The 17,576-nt window shown below is 39.0% G+C and overlaps 1 protein-coding gene across 1 annotated transcript in view; it reads right to left on the minus strand.

Moving 5' to 3' along the window:
- The window catches only part of lrrc75ba (leucine rich repeat containing 75Ba), a 46,900-nt gene extending 40,458 nt beyond the window's left edge, over positions 1–6,442 (minus strand). Inside the window, exon 1 of the mRNA XM_084138565.1 lies at positions 5,767–6,442. Within this exon, the coding sequence (XP_083994691.1) occupies positions 5,767–6,039 (273 nt within the window). The 5' untranslated portion in view covers positions 6,040–6,442. The remainder of the gene's footprint in view (positions 1–5,766) is intronic.
- Positions 6,443–17,576: the final 11,134 nt, after the last annotated feature.

Consider the following 17,576-nt stretch of genomic DNA (forward strand, 5'->3'; position numbering starts at 1 on the left):
GTGACTAGTATTTGCTGAGTTTTGTTTAAGTTTAGAGACGTGCTCCAGAAAAAAGTTCACAGAGACGGAGAGGCAGAAAGCACACCCTGTTCATTTTCTTTATTTTACAAAAGCACAATGTTTTGTTTCGATTGTAACTGGACACATAAAAAAGTAGACATTTTACCGTTTATTTTTTCATATTTCTTAAGTCTGTATGACCATAAATGACGGAGTATTTTTAAGTCTATTTTGCTGCTATGTGAAAAAAATCCAGCAAAACGCGCCGGCACGATTGTCGACCCCAGAGCGTTAAATCATGCATTCCGCTGTGATCCGAATCCACGCCCAGACAGCCAGGGGGGCCTGGCCCATCCCGGTTCGAGGATCGGAGACAGGGCCAGTGGTTCAGCATCGCCTCTCGCGCTCCTCCTCCTACAAGGAGTAGGTCGCAGAGAAGGCGCGACTCAAGGAAGAAGAGGGATCTGAGGGAGGTGATCCAGCACAGGCGCTCCCAGCGTCAGTGAAGGATCCCCTTCCTCTAAGGGAGAATAATAACCATCCTCTCGTCTCTTCTTCCTTTCCCCCCTATTTTCTTTACCCTAGGCATTCCTTACATCAGGCCTGAGGCCTGGACCGATGATGATATTTTCCTATTAAATGGAATGCTTCTGAAGGTCTGGAGTCGGGCTTGGTAGTGAGTGCGCCCTTTCTAGCTTTTGGGTGGTAGGCCTTCATTTTAAGAATATAATTAAGGCCGCCGCTCTACGAGCAGCAGGATGATCTTGGTAGGTCTTTATTATAAGGTTGTTTAACTTTAGACCTTGGTTCCCTATTTAGAAAGTATTAAGGGGTATGTTTGATAGGTATTAAATTAGGAATTTAGGGCTCTGAAGTTCCCGTTTTTATAGGTAGGCTTGCATACCTTATCATAGGCCTCCTCTTGTGATAGAGTTGTTAGGTTTATGTAGTAGGTGGTGCCAATCTTGGTCACCCAGTGAAATGTACAGGTTGGCGTCATCTCATAGAGGAATCTCTAGTGAGGCCACCGTGCATGTGAGCTTCAAACAGGTTTTGTTCAGTTGTATCCTGAGGCCACCGTTTGTTTAAGCTCCAGATAGACCCTCATCGGGCCATCAGGATAGCCACCTTGTATTTGTATAGCAGGTCTCCTCTCACTTCTGAGAGTTGTTATGAGACTATAGCTTTGAACTTCAGACATAGGATATTCAAGTGCCATCCCCACGAGGGCTGCCTTAATATCTGACTTAGGCATGTGTACTAGGAGTTGGTTGGAGATGATCTGCTAGAAGGTCTAGTTTTTTTCCCTCCTGGCCTCCTCTTTATACAAGAGTCATATAGCCTAGGCCTGCCTCTGCATTAGGCGATTATGCTAGCGGATGTTAAGGGTAGAATAAATAGCAGCATAGGTAGCAGGCTATTCCTAAGCCTCCCATGCAGATATATTCTGGGCGTTGTCAGACCTGTCTCTCTCTGGGAAGAGAGAGTTGGATGCAGTAATGCTGAGGTCTCCATTTTCAGAGGTGTATATTGTAGCTAGAATTTCCCAGCTAGTCTTTAGGTTGGATATCTAGGCCCCTTGAATTGGTTTCAAGTCATAAGGTGAAAATGTTGTTGGCCTCAAAATATGTCGTTAGCTGAGGCCTCCATTTCCCTTGGGCTTAGTGGTTTTTTGGCTACCCACAGCTCTAGTTCTATACCACTGGGGCTCTTTTTAGTACTCCCTCCCATTGGGACGAGTTTAAGTACACTCCCTTAGAGCCTAAGCATGCCATGGGCTGACGCTTTTGACGCCTATAGTATTTACATGAGTTCACCTATGATATCTGAGGCTAGTTCTGCTAACAAGTATCGCTATCAAGTAGTAGGCTTTCACAGGCCTTCTTGAAGGAGGTTCCACTTTCTTGTGGGTTTTTAGCAATAAATAAGATCATCACGTTGTAGGCTCCCTTTGAGCCTCCCTGATTCTAGCCCAGAGCCTGGCCAAATATAATATATTATAATTTTCCTAGCTACCCTTCAGATCAGCCTCCCTGGTGGCATGTGGGTTTGACTTTATGTCCCCCTCAGAAAGTGACTGGACAGGACTCCTTTTCAGAGCCATATTCCCTTAAAGGAACCCCTTCCTTGGAAGCTGTTGGTTCCAAGCCTTTGAGTGGCCTTAGTAGGCCTTCCGTTGTTTGGAGGCCTCTTTGAGGCTTATAGCTTTGGGCAGTGACCGTAGAGAATAATGTATGTAGGTATGTGACCCAAAGGGGGAGTGTTTTCTTGGCGTTTCAGGTTGAAACTGCCAGTTCTGATGTTTTGTCATGAGCTATAATTGGCATGCACTCCCCTCAGCATGGTGGGATTGTACTCCGTTCCCCAATAGCGTCATTGACGCAGTGCAAGTTCCCTTTCGAAAAGGAACGTCTAGGTTACGACTTTAACCTCTGTTCCCTGAGAACAGAGAACGAGACACTGCGTCATTAGCCATGCCTCGGGGATGCCTGCTGAACAGTCCCTTCAGACAAAAGTGGATGACATGTTCTCTAGGTGCCCCTTTTATACTTCCGGGTCGCACTATAGTGATGTCATAGGCTGTCGCCAGTAAAATTCGATTGCCGTGATTGTATAGCTTTTCAGACACCGGTTCACGTGGAGGGCGTTGCCCAATAGCGTCATCGACGCAGTGTCTCGTTCCCTGTTCTCAGGGAACAGAGGTTACAGCAGTAACCTAGATATTTTCCATTGATATTTCTCTAACCTTTTCTCTTTTGTAATTTCTCTCAGCCATCTCTCTTTCTACAATCTTTCTTTAAATCTACCTCTTTCTCACTCTCTCTCCTCCCCACTCATGAGTGGACACATTGCACCTTTAAAATACACTTTCCTGTCAAAGCTTAATATAAATAGACAACAATACTGCCCTGCAAAGGCAAAACGCAGTAAACACAGCAACCAATGAGGCGGGGCTATCTGTTTGTCTGACCAATGTTGATGAGGGAAGTGTTCAATAAACCTGTTTGAATTGAATACGACAATTGAACACTACAATAATCAATTTAATCTATTCAGCATCTAGGCATGCCTTAAAGGGGTCATATAATGCCATTTTTGTACAATCTAAAATGATTCTTTAGGGTCTAAATTAAAAGTTTGTAATATACTTTAATTAAAAATTCTCATTAGTATTGTAAGAAAGCACTAATTTTACCTGGTCAAAAACAGCTCTGTTTTCAGCACGCCGTTTAAGTGCATGTGTCTTTAAAGGGTTAGTTCACCCAAAAATGAAAATTCTGTCAGTAGTTACTCACCCTCATGTTGTTCCAACCCCGTAAGACCTTCGCTCAATCGCTCTGTCTTGCGGCGAAACTTTGTTAGCACTTAGCTTAGCCCAGTTCATTCAATATGGGCCAAGCAGAGAAGCTACCAAAAACCTCCACGTTTTCCCTATTTAAATACAGTTACTCGCGTAGAGTAACTCGACCTAGGACGGTGACACAAAACAAAACGTTGCGCTTTTCTAAGCGTGTAAAATGGATAACTATATTGTATGGCGGAATACCATAGCAAGTGCTTATAAGCACTTCGACTTGGCGCAGTAATATCTTCACTCGTGAAAAATCCTCTCACCGGCCCCCGCTCCCTCTAGTGAAGATATTACTGCGCCAAGTCGAAGTGCTTACAAGCACTTGCTATGGTATTCCGCCATACAATATAGTTATCCAAGCTAAGTGCTAACAAAGTTTCGCCGCAAGACAGAGCGATTGAGTGCACGCACTGAGACGAGAGAGGTATATATCAACTCGTCTTAGTTAAGGGAATAACATAGTTTAATATGAAAAAACGGTGGAGTATCCCTTTAAATCTGAGAGTTGTCTCACTCCTCCTCTCACTCCTCCATAGGCTTCTAAGACATTATAACTTGCTGGCCCAGAAAATGCATTAAAGACATCGTTAATATAGTCCAAGTGACTACAGTGGCTCAATCTTAAGTTTATAAAGCGACGAGAATACTTTTTGTGCGCAAAAAAACACAAAAATAACGACTTTATTCCACTTTTCATTTCCTTCTCTCTGGGCCTCGAGTTTTTTCACGTAGTAAATCTGCGCAGCGCGTCTGTGTTGTACGCATAGACTGGTCTATGCTGCTTTTTTTTTTATGTCACACGCATCACACACATGACCAGCGTCGCCCAATAGTGAGCCTACGTGTGACGTACAACACAGACGCGCTGCGCAGATTTACTACGTGAAAAAACTCGAGTCCCAGAGAGAAGGAAATGAAAAGTGAGGGCAGGTCTGTGTTGAAACGCTGCTGTCAATCAACAATCGTGGGAGGGGCGTCGATTTTGTGACGTCACAAAATCGAACGGCTTGATTTGAGAGAGGGGAAAACATATAAGGAGATTAAAAGAAAACCACTGGATGGATTTTTATCATTTTATGATGGTTGTGTACAGGCACTGCCAACACACATTTCAGTACAATCAACTTGTAAAAGTGCATGTACCATTTATATGACCCCTTTAAATATCATATAACATATACCTTAATAACATATAACTACATTGTTTATTTACTTTATTGCCTTTTACAAACATAAGCTTTTGACTTATTCTTACACATACACATGACACACTTAAGCGAGTGACCTCCTGATCTCCTCTGTCATCAGTGGTCAGCTCTCTCTCTGCTGTTCTGTGCTTCTGGCACTCTGTGTTGAATTTGAGCATATGGGTCACACTGACAGAACAAATGTACCATAGAAGCATCCAGGCATTAGTATTAGGTGTTTGTGTAGAGTCTCGACAACAAATAATAGCAGCAACAAATCCAGGGAAATGATTTCTTGCAAGGTGACTCACTGCAGAGTGAGCTACATGGTCTGTGTCTGAAGTGGAAATGCCATTTTACTTTACTAGATACATTATACGAGTCAATGACACATAAGGATGTCTGAGATCATGAAAATGAGAAATGTAGTTTAAAACAAATGTGGCCTGTTTTTAGAAATATAACTTTTGTATTCACTGTAGTTTCATATGTTTGAAAAACATTTGTAGCAGTTTATATACACATGACTTTACTTATTTTATTTATTTATATAGTCTATACATACAAATATCATGAATTTTGAGTTACAAAAATTTATTCAAAAGGTCATAAAAAAACAAAACAAAAACAAAAACTTACTGACCTTGACAGAGTCATGAGAATCTAAATGGACATTTGAACGTTTTCTGGTCACATGACAACAAAATGGCTCCCTGCATGTTGGTTACGCCACACTGACTTTCATTTGGAATACATACATTTCTCAAATATTAATCATTTTGGATTTTGTTTTTAGATTAATACATGCTTGTTTTACTTTATAATAGTTATATAATATAATTTTAAGGAAAAAAAATTGAATTATTATAAATAATATATTACAGTTATACCAAACTAATCACGTCAACATTTATTTTTTCAAGAATTGAAATCTCCAGAGCTACTTTAAGCCCCACAAAAACATCAGAATGACTTTTAATTTAGAAAATGAGAACATGTTTACCATAGAAAAGGTGATTTCTGCATGAATTTTATTTTATGATGTGTGTTCAGGCAACTGATGCACTTGTGCAATATTTGCGTCAGTGATTGCAACTACATGATCTACAAATGCAATGCCAATCAAGAAGAGAGAGAGAGAGAGAAAGCGCCAAACTCATGCATGTTTTACATCTGCCTGTGTCAGATGCACTTGTTTATTAAGCACTGCTGGACATTTGCACTCACCTTCCTCAACAGTTTGAGCACGTCCGTCGCATCTTCTATCTTCCTCTCCCGGAGGAGCTTCTGAATCTCTCGGACCCAGGCGACTCGTCTGACATACGGGCTGTGGTTGGATCTCCTCAGAACCCCCGGCAGCTTATCCGACCTGAGCATAAGGGATGTAAACAAGAAGTCTCCGCTCCGATCGCTCTCTCCCGTGCTGTCTAGATGCTTCCGTCGCCTCCTTGAAAAAGTATCGTTGTCGAGACTGTTTTGTCGGCTGAGCCTAGAGCCCATGATTTCAGTCACGTTAAAAATCACAATGTTACTCTAAATACGACCTTTTTACCTCTCACGGCGTAACCATGGCAGCCCGGACAATAACGCCCAGCGGTCTCCACATCGGTCCGAACTTGGGTAGAACGTACTCGGTCTGCTTACAGTCAATGTCTCTTTGTGCAGTTCGCCCGTCGACACACGCAGTAGTTTTAGCTGCGGAATTGTCAGTGTTTTGTTCTTTATGCCAGCTCTCACGTCCTTGTATTTGTGTTTGTTGTCAGTTGGACACGTCCGCCTGATGCTCTGGTTGGTATTCAGTGGATGATGGTGATGCTCTCCAGCACCGCGCGTGGATCATTACTAAGCTCTGCTGTCCTGCCATTGGCTCGCGGTGTTTCGTGTATGTGCACCACATGCCAAGAACGAAAAATATGTGGTGGTGAGGGGTTGTTGATCAACATTTTTTCTTTAAATTTATCCAAAAAGAAATTAATATTATTGAATTTAGGGTAACACTTACAACTTACAACAAGGTCTCGTGTGTTAGTTAATGCATTAGCCTAACTAACATGGAACGGTGCACTAAATAGATATGTTTCGGCTACTTTTTCTAATAGGATAGCTTTTTCGAGAGGGCTTATGATGCTTTTTGGAAACGCACCCCTGATATGTTGGCTAGTGATGGAAAAATGAAGCTTTTCAGAACTCGAACCATTTTCTTCGCAAAATGATTCACTGTTTGCGATGCACCTGCTGGTCAAAACGTTGTAACGCATTTTGTAGGTCGATTTTTTTAAAGCTACTGTGTAATTTTTTAAGTTGATTCTTAGCAAAAAACACTTTGTTCTTTCGAAATGATATGTGCTCATTAATGTGTAATTACTTCTACAAACTAATCAAGTATTCTCGTAAGCAGAATCTGCCATTTAGAATACATACGAGCAAGTTGCTCGAATGGCGACAGCCATGTTGCGCCTCCATCTTGAAAATACATTAGCCAAAGAGGGACATACCTGGAAATTCAAGCTTCGCCTTTCGCGTTTTTACACTCAGTCGCACTGTGACGAATGTGAGGGGGAGATTACTCAGTCTGCCGGCAGATTTGAAATAATACGGCCACCGTAGGAGTTAAAACGCCCTCAGAATGGGAGGGGCTAGAAAGTAATATTCAGTCGGTAGTCATAAACAATTTCACTGCTAGATGGGAGAAAATCCTACACAGTGTAGCTTTAATGTTTACTGCTTGTGCGTTAGGCAGGGCTTGGCAAAATAGGTCAATTACAAGTTAATATTAGCTATACCTTTTTGTATTAGCTATACATAAGTAGCCTATTACAAATCATTAAATTAATGCAAACATTTATTATAAAACTGACCTGAGATCAGTCAAGGGTTGTTTGAGTGTTCACCAGCTCAATGCCATTTAGTGGCGAACCATCCGAATTTTGAAACAATTCGAAACAGTATAAGTAACAAAGCCTTTTTTGCTGAAATCGCGTGACTTGGCGAGTTTGACAAGATCCGATCCACTGATTGGAAACAAAAGATCCTAAATGTTTCAAAGCTTTGATAAGGAGGAGGGTTTCAAAAGCGCCAATCACTAAGATGAGCAACTGCTACCATGGGTATGTAGGTACAAACAGATGATTGCGAAGAAGAGCAGAATCAAAGCACACTTCATAGTATTCACAGAGCCCCAGGCGTTTTTGCAGTTGAAAAAAAAAGCAACTTCGAGCGGAAAAAGCGCCCGACGTCACACATTTCCTTTTCGAGAGGTCTCTCGTATTGCTCGGAAAACTCCTTTTCTCAAGAATATTGAAGCCAATTTTTTAAAACGCAGTGCAGCTGCACAGCAGACACATAGCTGAGCGTCTAGCGCGGTCATTGGCTGTGCTGCGGCAAATGCACAAACTTATGGCGAGGCGGCTCAGGCATGCAAACCAATCAGGCCGATTCGCACCCAGGCGCGTCAGAGCCTGCTAGAATGGGCGTGGCTTATAGCTATATAAGCCCCCTTTTTTGCCATAGAATCATATTTGATCTCCTTCAGCAAGTTCTACTTCGCTGACCTCCGGATTAAGAAGCGGAGTGTGATGAGATGGCGCTCTCCACCCTGCAGGCTCAATTGGCCAGCTTCGACGACGACGACCCAGCACCTCCCGCTCTCCCTCTTCCTTTGCTCGAGCCGCGCAAGAAAAAGCGCTGCGCACAGAGGATGCCAGAGCGTACGAATATGAGCAAGCCCACGCCGGCCTAGGTTATAGTCTGGGGCGAAGTTTTAAGCACGCATAGCATTTTGAAAGGGGTTCCCATAGCGTAAGCTACTTACGCAATGCGAGAGACCTCTCGAATGGGAATGTCTCAATTACTAACGTAACCTCGGTTCCCTGAGAGAAGGGAACAAGCATTGCGTAACCCGCCGTGCTACTGTGCTTCGGTCAGGGGATCTCTTCAGTCGATTTAAACCTGATTCTATGGCAAAAATGGGCGGGCTCTGATGCACCAGGGCGTGAAGCGGCCTGATTGGTTCGTGCGCGTGAGCCGCCTCGCCATAGGTTCGTGCAGCTGCACCGCGTTTTAAAAATTTGGCTTCAATATTCTTGAGAAAAGGAGTTTTCCCATAGTGTAAGCTACTTACGCAATACTCGTTCCCTTCTCTCAGGGAACCGAGGTTACGTTAGTAACCGAGACGTTTTCGAACCTGAAAAATGCGTTAGGTGTGATCGGGGCCTTAGCCTACCAAAACAGCAATCCTCCTTATGTAACTGACAGTTTTACTCACCGCTTATTCTGGGGCAAAAGTATGGAAGCTTGTTTTCACCACAGAATAAAACAATTTAAAAGATAATTGCGATTTTTTTTTTATCTCACAATATTATGACTTTATAACTCGCAATTCCAAGTTTAAATCACACAATTCTGAGAATAAAAGTCAGAATTGCTAGATAAGATGTCAGATTTGTGAGATAAAAAGTCTAATTACTTTTTAAATTTCTTATTCAGTGAGGGAAACAAGCTTCCATATAAAAGTTAGTGTATGGTGTAAGTAATTTTAGGGGAAACAGCTGAGACGTAGATAGCAATACAATCGATCAACACATGAATTGATCAAGCTAAGGTATGGCACTGAAATGCTCTCTAACCTAGATTATAAATGGTAAAGTGTAAAAGGAAAATGCCTAACACCCAGAAGATTCAATCCATATCACAGGTCTTCTGTTGGCATTGAATGTCCATTACATATTTTGTCTCACTGAAAGCCTTATAGCTGATAATGTGGCCTAGACGGTCGCTTAAGCTTTTCTTATTTAGCTGCTGTAAAGCTTTTCATTATCTGTTATCTTATAAGTGACATGACAGATGGAATAAACCTTAGCAACAGACCTTACTGATGTCCCTGTCTGATTTGCAGACTTGCAGCCTTTTTTAAAAAATATGTCTTTTATTTCCAATGTGAAGGCAAACTATATGGACACACACAAAATGAGTTCCTGGGGGTTGGTTTTATTGCTGGCAGTAGTAGCATATGGGTCAAAACATAACATTCTCACATTAAAATCAGTTATTTGGCTCTGCACATTATTGCTTTACAAACGAGTGTGTCTGTTGTGTTGTTACTCCATGTAAGTACGTATTTCATATACACACTAATTCATATGTGAAAATGGCTCTGATATGCTGTGATGTTAGTGAAATTCAGTGATATGATTTCGTATTATGTGTAATCTCAGCAATCAAGTGGCTCATTAATTGTTAATTTCCAAAACATCTGGCTGTCCAAGTCACTGCTCCCCTTAAATAACAAAAACAAGACTGTACATATATCAGAATGAAAGCGAGATTGTAAGAGTTTTTAAAAGGGCGTTATGAGCATGTATCATTTATTAATTCAATTCATGCAGTACTATGATAAATAAGGGCTGTAATGCAGTAGTTAGAAGTTGTTTTAATTGTTTCAAACTGACTTGAATGATTGTGAGATTGTCAGCATTAATGGGATGAATTAATCAAGTAACGGGTCATGATATGTTTGTCAAACTTATATCACCATACACCATATCATCGTCAAACACCATATCAATTTTGTGAATTCCTATTAGGTAGTTCACTTTCTCTCCCTTCCCCTGGAACTGTTGACATAAATACTCATGCACAGACACGCTCTTTATCTATTTTCTTAATTAATTGAAGTTTCATTGTGTGAAGGGACTGCTGAGCGACAAAGCATATTAATAAATCCTGAACAGTTTGTGACACATAACGGGAGGAGCTGAAGACAAACTCTGACAAATTATACAGTCATGCTGACACGTACTTAGTAAATTTAGGACTCTGGGACAAAAGGTCTCTTGAACAGGTCTAATGATGCTTCAAGTGTCTTGTCCTACACTGAAAAGTGCTGACCGGCTGTTTTTATGGTGGCATTATTACGCAACTGTGCTCTTTGATGCCATTTACAAGGTCATGGAATTTTCTGTCATTGGTATAAAGTGCCAAAGGTCTGAAATGATCTTTAGCATTCATCAACTCCTGAATAAAGTTCCTGGAAGCTTTACAAGCATAAACATGACATTTTCAAAGTCAACACCAACATGCTGCATCATTCAGAGGTGTTTCTTTTGGAATCTTGCGTAACAGGAAATGCTGACTCACATGAATAAGCTTCAATAATGATGTCCAAAAGTCTGAGACCACCAGTGAAAATGCTTCTATGCATTCTTTTCTAATTCAATAGGCCATTTTCATTACAAATTATATTATCAGCATAACCAATTTAGTCAACATGTTGAAATACTTGGATGACATCACATGAATAGCTACATTAAAATACATTTCACAACATTTTGCTGTAATGAAGCCGGTGCTGAAGCTGTCACAGACATTTTTAATTCAAAACCGATGATCCATGTTATCCGTCATGATTTCAGAATGATCCAAAGAGCGTCTTGTTCTTCAGTGGAAAAAAATAACATTTGACCTTTTGTACAGGGGAATTTACATGCCAGTGTCACACATTTACTTGTTTGATAAGTGACCTAGAAATACTGCTGTCTCTTTAATATTTTGTTTTTATTTTTTTATTTTTGTAGCTGTGTTTTACAATATTTAATCCTATAGAAATTGTCTGGACATTTTTACCGTTTTAAATGATTATTTTTAATAAAAACCCTTGCTGTTGTTGTTTAAATGTCTAAGATTAAGGGTAGAGTGAATGCATTGTCATCACTATCTTGCAGTAGTTTTACCTCTGAAGCTCCTAAGCTTTTAAAAACAGGGTTAGGTTTCATGTGAGTAATACCTGTCTTTATACCGTCATGACTTTTGAAAAATAATCCTGTCTTAGCCAATCCCCTTATTGTGTAAAGTTGATTTATAACCTCTGGAGTTAAATTGTAATTAGCACAGATTATATCTGTCCCCAGTCCCATTCACTCCTGTGTTGATACATCCACTTACACCAGAAAAAGGATTCAGTTTTATGGATTATTAAGGATTTTGGTTCACCAGACATATAATCATCTGTGAGGTATGTCTCTATCTATCTATCTATCTATCTATCTATCTATCTATCTATCTATCTATCTATCTATCTGTGTATATCATCTCTCTGTCTGTCTATCTCTCTGTCTCTGTATTCTCAATCTCTCTATTTTTCATCTTTTTGTCTGTCTGTCTGTCTCTCTCATCTTTCTGTCTATTTATCATCTGTCTGTCACTGTCTATCATCTTTCTGTTTGTATCGATCTTTCTCTATCATCTTTTTCTCTGTCTGTCTATCTTTCATATTTCTGTCTGTCTATCTGTCTCTAACTATCATCTTTCTGTCTGTCGGTCTGTCTATATCTTTCATCTTTTTGTCTGTCTGTCTCTCATCACTCTGTCTCTGTCTATCTTTCATCTTTCTGTCTATCTAATGTCTCTGTCTGTCTATCAATCTGTATCATTCTATCATCTTTCTGTCTGTGTATCTAATTCTGTCTGCCTTTCTATCAATCTTCTGCCTGTCAATCTGTCGTCATCTATCTGTCTGTCTACCTCTGTCTATCGATCTGTCTCGGTCTAGCGTCTGTCTGTCCATCGGTATGTCTCTGTTTATCTATCTTTCATCTTTTTGTCTGTCTGTCTCTCATCACTCTGTCATTCACCTTTATGTCTGTCTATCTATCATCAATCTCATTAAACTGTGAATGGTTTTTCAGATGTTGTTGACTGCCTTCAATTACTTCCACAATATCTGATTTGTCTCGAAAGGCATATAATAGTGGACTACTATCTGAAAAATAAAACTCAGGGATTGTATCTTATGTGACTGAATGTACATTGTAGAATGAATGCTGAGCCGTGTTATTAAACTTACAGAACAGCTGTAAACAGTTATGATGATAGTGATGTGTTACTGTAAAGGGTTTATTCAACAGGTCCTTTGAGCTGCACTGTTAGAAATTTCTTGTAATTTTACAGGAAATTCCTGGCTAATAGTTGCCGTAAATTTACTGTAAACAGTATACAGGACTGTTATTGTAATACTTAATACAACATCCCTACTGTAATTAATTACAATAATCATGTAAATTTACTGGTATTTGCCAGGAATTTCCTGTAATTTCACAGGATAGAATACTGTAAATATTACAGCAAAATGTTATATTTACGGCAACTCAGTAGCCAGGAATTTCCTGTAATTTCACAGGACAAATCAATATACTGTAAAACATTACAAGTATAAATATTACAAGTAAAAAGCTGTCATTTTCCGTATTGGCCAATTAAAAACACAACAATGGTATATTTCCTTTTTTTTTATTAACAAACTGTGCAAAAATACACATTACAAAAGTATCCACTTTATCACACATAAACAAAATTTTACTTTTAAAGGGATACTCCACTTTTTTTGGAAATAGGCTCATTTTACAACTCCACCAGAGTTAAACAGTTGAGTTTTACCGTTTTCGAATCCATTCAGCCGATCTCCGGGTCTTTAGAAGAATGTTAGAGTTTTTGGTCCCATTGACTTCCATAGTATATATTTTTTCCTACTATGGAAGTCAATGGGACCAAAAACTGTCTGGTTACTGACATTCTTCTAAAGACCCAGAGATCGGCTGAATGAATTCGAAAACGGTAAAACTCAACTGTTTAACTCTGGGGGAGTTGTAAAATGAGCCTATTTCCAAAAAAAGTGGAGTATCCCTTTAATGAAGAAGCTCACTTCCAGACGTCCAGGCAGCCTATCATCAGGGGGAACACGATGATATGGAACAAAGGTGTCCAGCCAGACTTGAACTGCATAGGGGAAGTTGTTCATGTTACTATCCCATCAACTCAAAGTCCAGTTTTCTTAGGAGGGTGCAAACAGGTGCGTTGAGCCTGTGTCTCTTCTCGGCTTTACTGCCCGTCTGGGAGTGGATTCCACAAAAAGCTCTGACAACCGAGAGAGAGGAAAAAAGTTAAAGTTTTCATATCTGTTAAATAATGACAAATACTGTATAAAAAACATAAGTAACCTACTTGCTCATAAAATAAAATTACTTTGATGTATTTATTTAACATTAACAACTTTAACCATACAATTTAATTGAATGAATTAATGAAAGTTGTAATGTTAAACTGTTGTCCGTCAGTCTCTTCTGTTTACACAAATTATGTCCTGCAGGGGAAAACCAACTCTACTATAGAACAGACACTTAACAGCAATAGCTGGGTCTCCATCCAACTTTTTAATGCACATTTTAAACATTTGAAAAAGAAATCCTGACTGGAAACAGTTAAAATTCACATAAAATATTCTAATGTGAACAAAAACTTCTATGTGGATTGACAAATTTGCATTTTTTGCAATTATATCAGGTGTTTCAAGTTGCCCTGTCAACCTTACGTTTTGATCCCACAGCTGTTCACGACTCCTAGGTGCGTGACCATTTATAATTCGCATAACAGAGTTGATTGAAATGCGTTTTGATTGGATGGAAACCTATCTATTGACATCATTGCATAGAATATATCATAGAACCTAACAATACTGGTAATAAGGTAATAATTCATGGGACGTTACATATGAGAATGATGGATTCACTTTACAGTAAGGGGACATGAATTATCATGAATTCATGTATAAATTCATGCATGAATTATGCATTCATATCTCATGAATCATCACGAACTAACACGAGTTCAACGTTTTTCATTCATGACTTCATGAGTGAACAACACCTTAATTAAAACATTAACTAAGATGGGTAAATCATCATGAACGATGATTTATTACGCATGATCATGATGTTTTCTTTGTTCACAGTTATGCCACTGTTCATCAGTGTTTCTAAGGACCAGTCACCACTTTAGTTGAGGGGCCACACACATGAAGTCATTGATAGATGATGCTTAGTTAACCCTCTGGGGACCAAGCTGTTTTTGGGGTCCTTGAGATGTTCTGACATGCCTTGACATTTGTGCTTTTTTCAGTTATTTATAAACATGTTAATGGCAAAGGTGTAAATTCACTCTATATAGCACAAACAGGGCTACCATAATATGCGAGCAACGTGTATGTAGATGTTTGTATTTTTAAGAGAATAATGTTTATGCGTGGTTATTGGAAAAAATTAAAATGAAAGTTGCTGAATTAAGACCACAAAACACATATTAAATATGTGTCCACAAGACTTTTGATTAATGGATGTTGTCCCTTTGAGTTCTAGCTTCAAAATTATGTAAAAATAGTCTTGCTTTATCGTTCACAAAAAAAAATACATTGATTTAAATGGTGTAAAACAGGTTTTGCTAGGAAAGCCAATATGCGAGGGGGAGGAGTAGTTTACACCTTAGATTATGAATGTCCCACCCACTCTGCATAATTAGCCATTCACTCAGGTGTGAAACTGACTGAGCCACAATGCCGGGACAAAAGATGTATTTAGAAGAAGACTTATATTGACCATTTAAGATTTCGCTTACATCTCTCTTGTAAATATGTTTTGCTATTTTATTAAAAATGTTACAATTACAACAATAATTACAATTTCAACAATATTTCAAGTGTACTCTTTCTTTGTAAAAAAAAAAAAAAAAAAAAAGATTATAGGCCTACATTTTATCATATGTATTCATTAGTTTGAATATAGCCAACATTGGAACATCTAACATCTTAGTCTATGAATTTATTTTTGACAAAAATAGTATTTTTTTTGCAGTTTAATACGTTGCTTATACAAATACATTTTATTTCAACATATTCCAGTCGATTTTTACTCATCTCAGTAGGCTATAGCAAAGCAGTTTATTCTTTCACACACAGACGCGCGATTCATATTTAGGCTAAACAGTCTTTACAAATATGTCCCCTTCATTCATCTCACAGAAAGGCGAGTCATATTATAGAAATGCGATTCATCTTTTTGCGGTTTACATAGGCCTACACTAACGTTATTCCATAACGTTATTCCACACGTGAGAAAAGAAAACAGCCTACCTCACTCCTCAGCGGAATCTGCTCCTCATTTCAGGAGATATTGCTCCTCATCAGCACTGTTGTGAGGAATCTTTTCTCCATAAGGTAGGCTATAATGTCTCACTCGCGAGGAGTCGCGACGCGCTTTGTTTACAGCTGATGTGGGCGTTTCACAGCTCTGAAATAGTTCTCAGAATTTGCGTTTGAATAGCACGCGCTCTCCGGGGAGTGGTCACATTACTGTGAATTAGGTCGTAATGAGCTCGACAGGAGTCGCTCTCTTTTTATACAGATTACAGAAGCTGAGAATATTTGTTTTTTATATAAATGACTTCATTTAAAAGATGCGATCTCAAGCTTTATGCCCGTGGGTCTGTTTGCCTGTTTGACTGAATTTTCGCGGAGTTATAGATCATTTTCGAACGCGTTTCAAATGGGAGTTACTGACAGAGAGAAGGCAGAAATCGCATCATGTTAATTTTCCTTTATTTGTCAAAAAGCAAAACACTTTATTTTTATTGTGAGTATACAGAAAAAAAATAGAAACTGAACAGGATCGATTGATGTATTACACGAAAATGAAAGATCAAAATTAACAGAGCATTTAGTGTTTATTTTCATTGCTAAAAAAAAAAACGAGCAAAACGCGCGGGCGCGTTTGTGGTCCCCAGAGGGTTAATGATGACTACTGTATTTGAATGTCAACAGTTCATGTCTTCTTCAAAGCCTGCAGGTAGTTGGACAGACCCCAAAATAGACCAATCACAGCTCAGAGCACACAAATTCTGTTGACATTCAAATACAGTAGTCATCATTAACTAAGCATCATCTATCAATGACTTCATGTGTGTGGCCCCTCAACTAAAGTGGTGACTGGTCCTTAGAAACACTGATGAACAATGTGCTAATGGTCACATAACTGTGAACAAAGAAAAGCATCACGATCATGCGTAATAAATCATAATTCATGATGATGTATTCATCTTAGTTAATTTTTTTATTAAGGTGTTGTTCACTCATGAAGTCATGCATGAAAATGTTGAACTTCTGTTATTTCCTGATGATCATTGAGATATTAATGCATGAATGATGAATGATTTATACATGAATTCATGATAATTAATGTACCCTTACCGTAAAGTGTTACCTCATTTTCTTTATTAGTGTGTAAACAGTTTAAACATACCTTTGTATAAAGTCCCTGAGGCGTCTTTAGGATACTGCATGTTGAACACATAGTAAGCAGCGAAGGTTTCAGCCACTCCATTCAAAAGACTGTTTTGGGCCCCATCACAACTGTTCCTTCTATGAACACTTGTTGCGATTAGTGTCTCTCCTGAAATGCATTAACACAATATGATAATAAAAGGTGAGTAAATAATGGGGTAATTTACATTTAAAAGTGAACTACTCTATAAAATAAGGGAAGAATATACCTTGCACAATTAAGCAATGTGTGCTGGATAGGTCTCTCTCTGGATATCAGCAGCTGTGGCAGAGGGCTAGGCTAGGGAATAAAAAACGTAAACATTACCAAATGTATTACCAATTACACAAATACCAAATTAAAAATCTATTATTATTTTAGTCCATATAGTCTGCCAGGCAGCCACATGTAATTTGAGACAAACAAAATGGTTAACTTAATTTTAATACTACTGATAATTTGCTGCCTTTTCTGAAGACAAAGAGAGCATTGAAAGCTTTTCAACAGAACCCAGGCTCCGGAAAAAAAATTATTTTATGACGATGCTGGTTGGATTTAGTTGCGCACGCGCAGTTTATTTTAGATACAGACAGTTACATGACTGCTCTTCCAACCTGGTTTGCCAAGCACAAAGTAGCAGTAATGTTATAACATATGAGCATACCAGATGCTATATTCAGCTTATCTAACAGTTATAGCTGACTCACATAATTAAAGATACCAGCATTGTCGTTTAATTAAAGCCAATATTTCAACTAAAATTTGCTTGTGTTTATTCAGTGACCGTCAAATCTAACGTTACAAACTTCGTTTATGCTAGTCTGCAAACCACGGCTTCAAGACCCCCGATTACAAGACAGCAAAGCAGAAGTCCTAATAATGTTACGACAGCCTGTA

Source organism: Abramis brama, assembly GCF_963993115.1.
Source record: "Abramis brama genome assembly, chromosome: 16".
Classification (NCBI taxonomy): Eukaryota; Metazoa; Chordata; class Actinopteri; order Cypriniformes; family Leuciscidae; genus Abramis; species Abramis brama.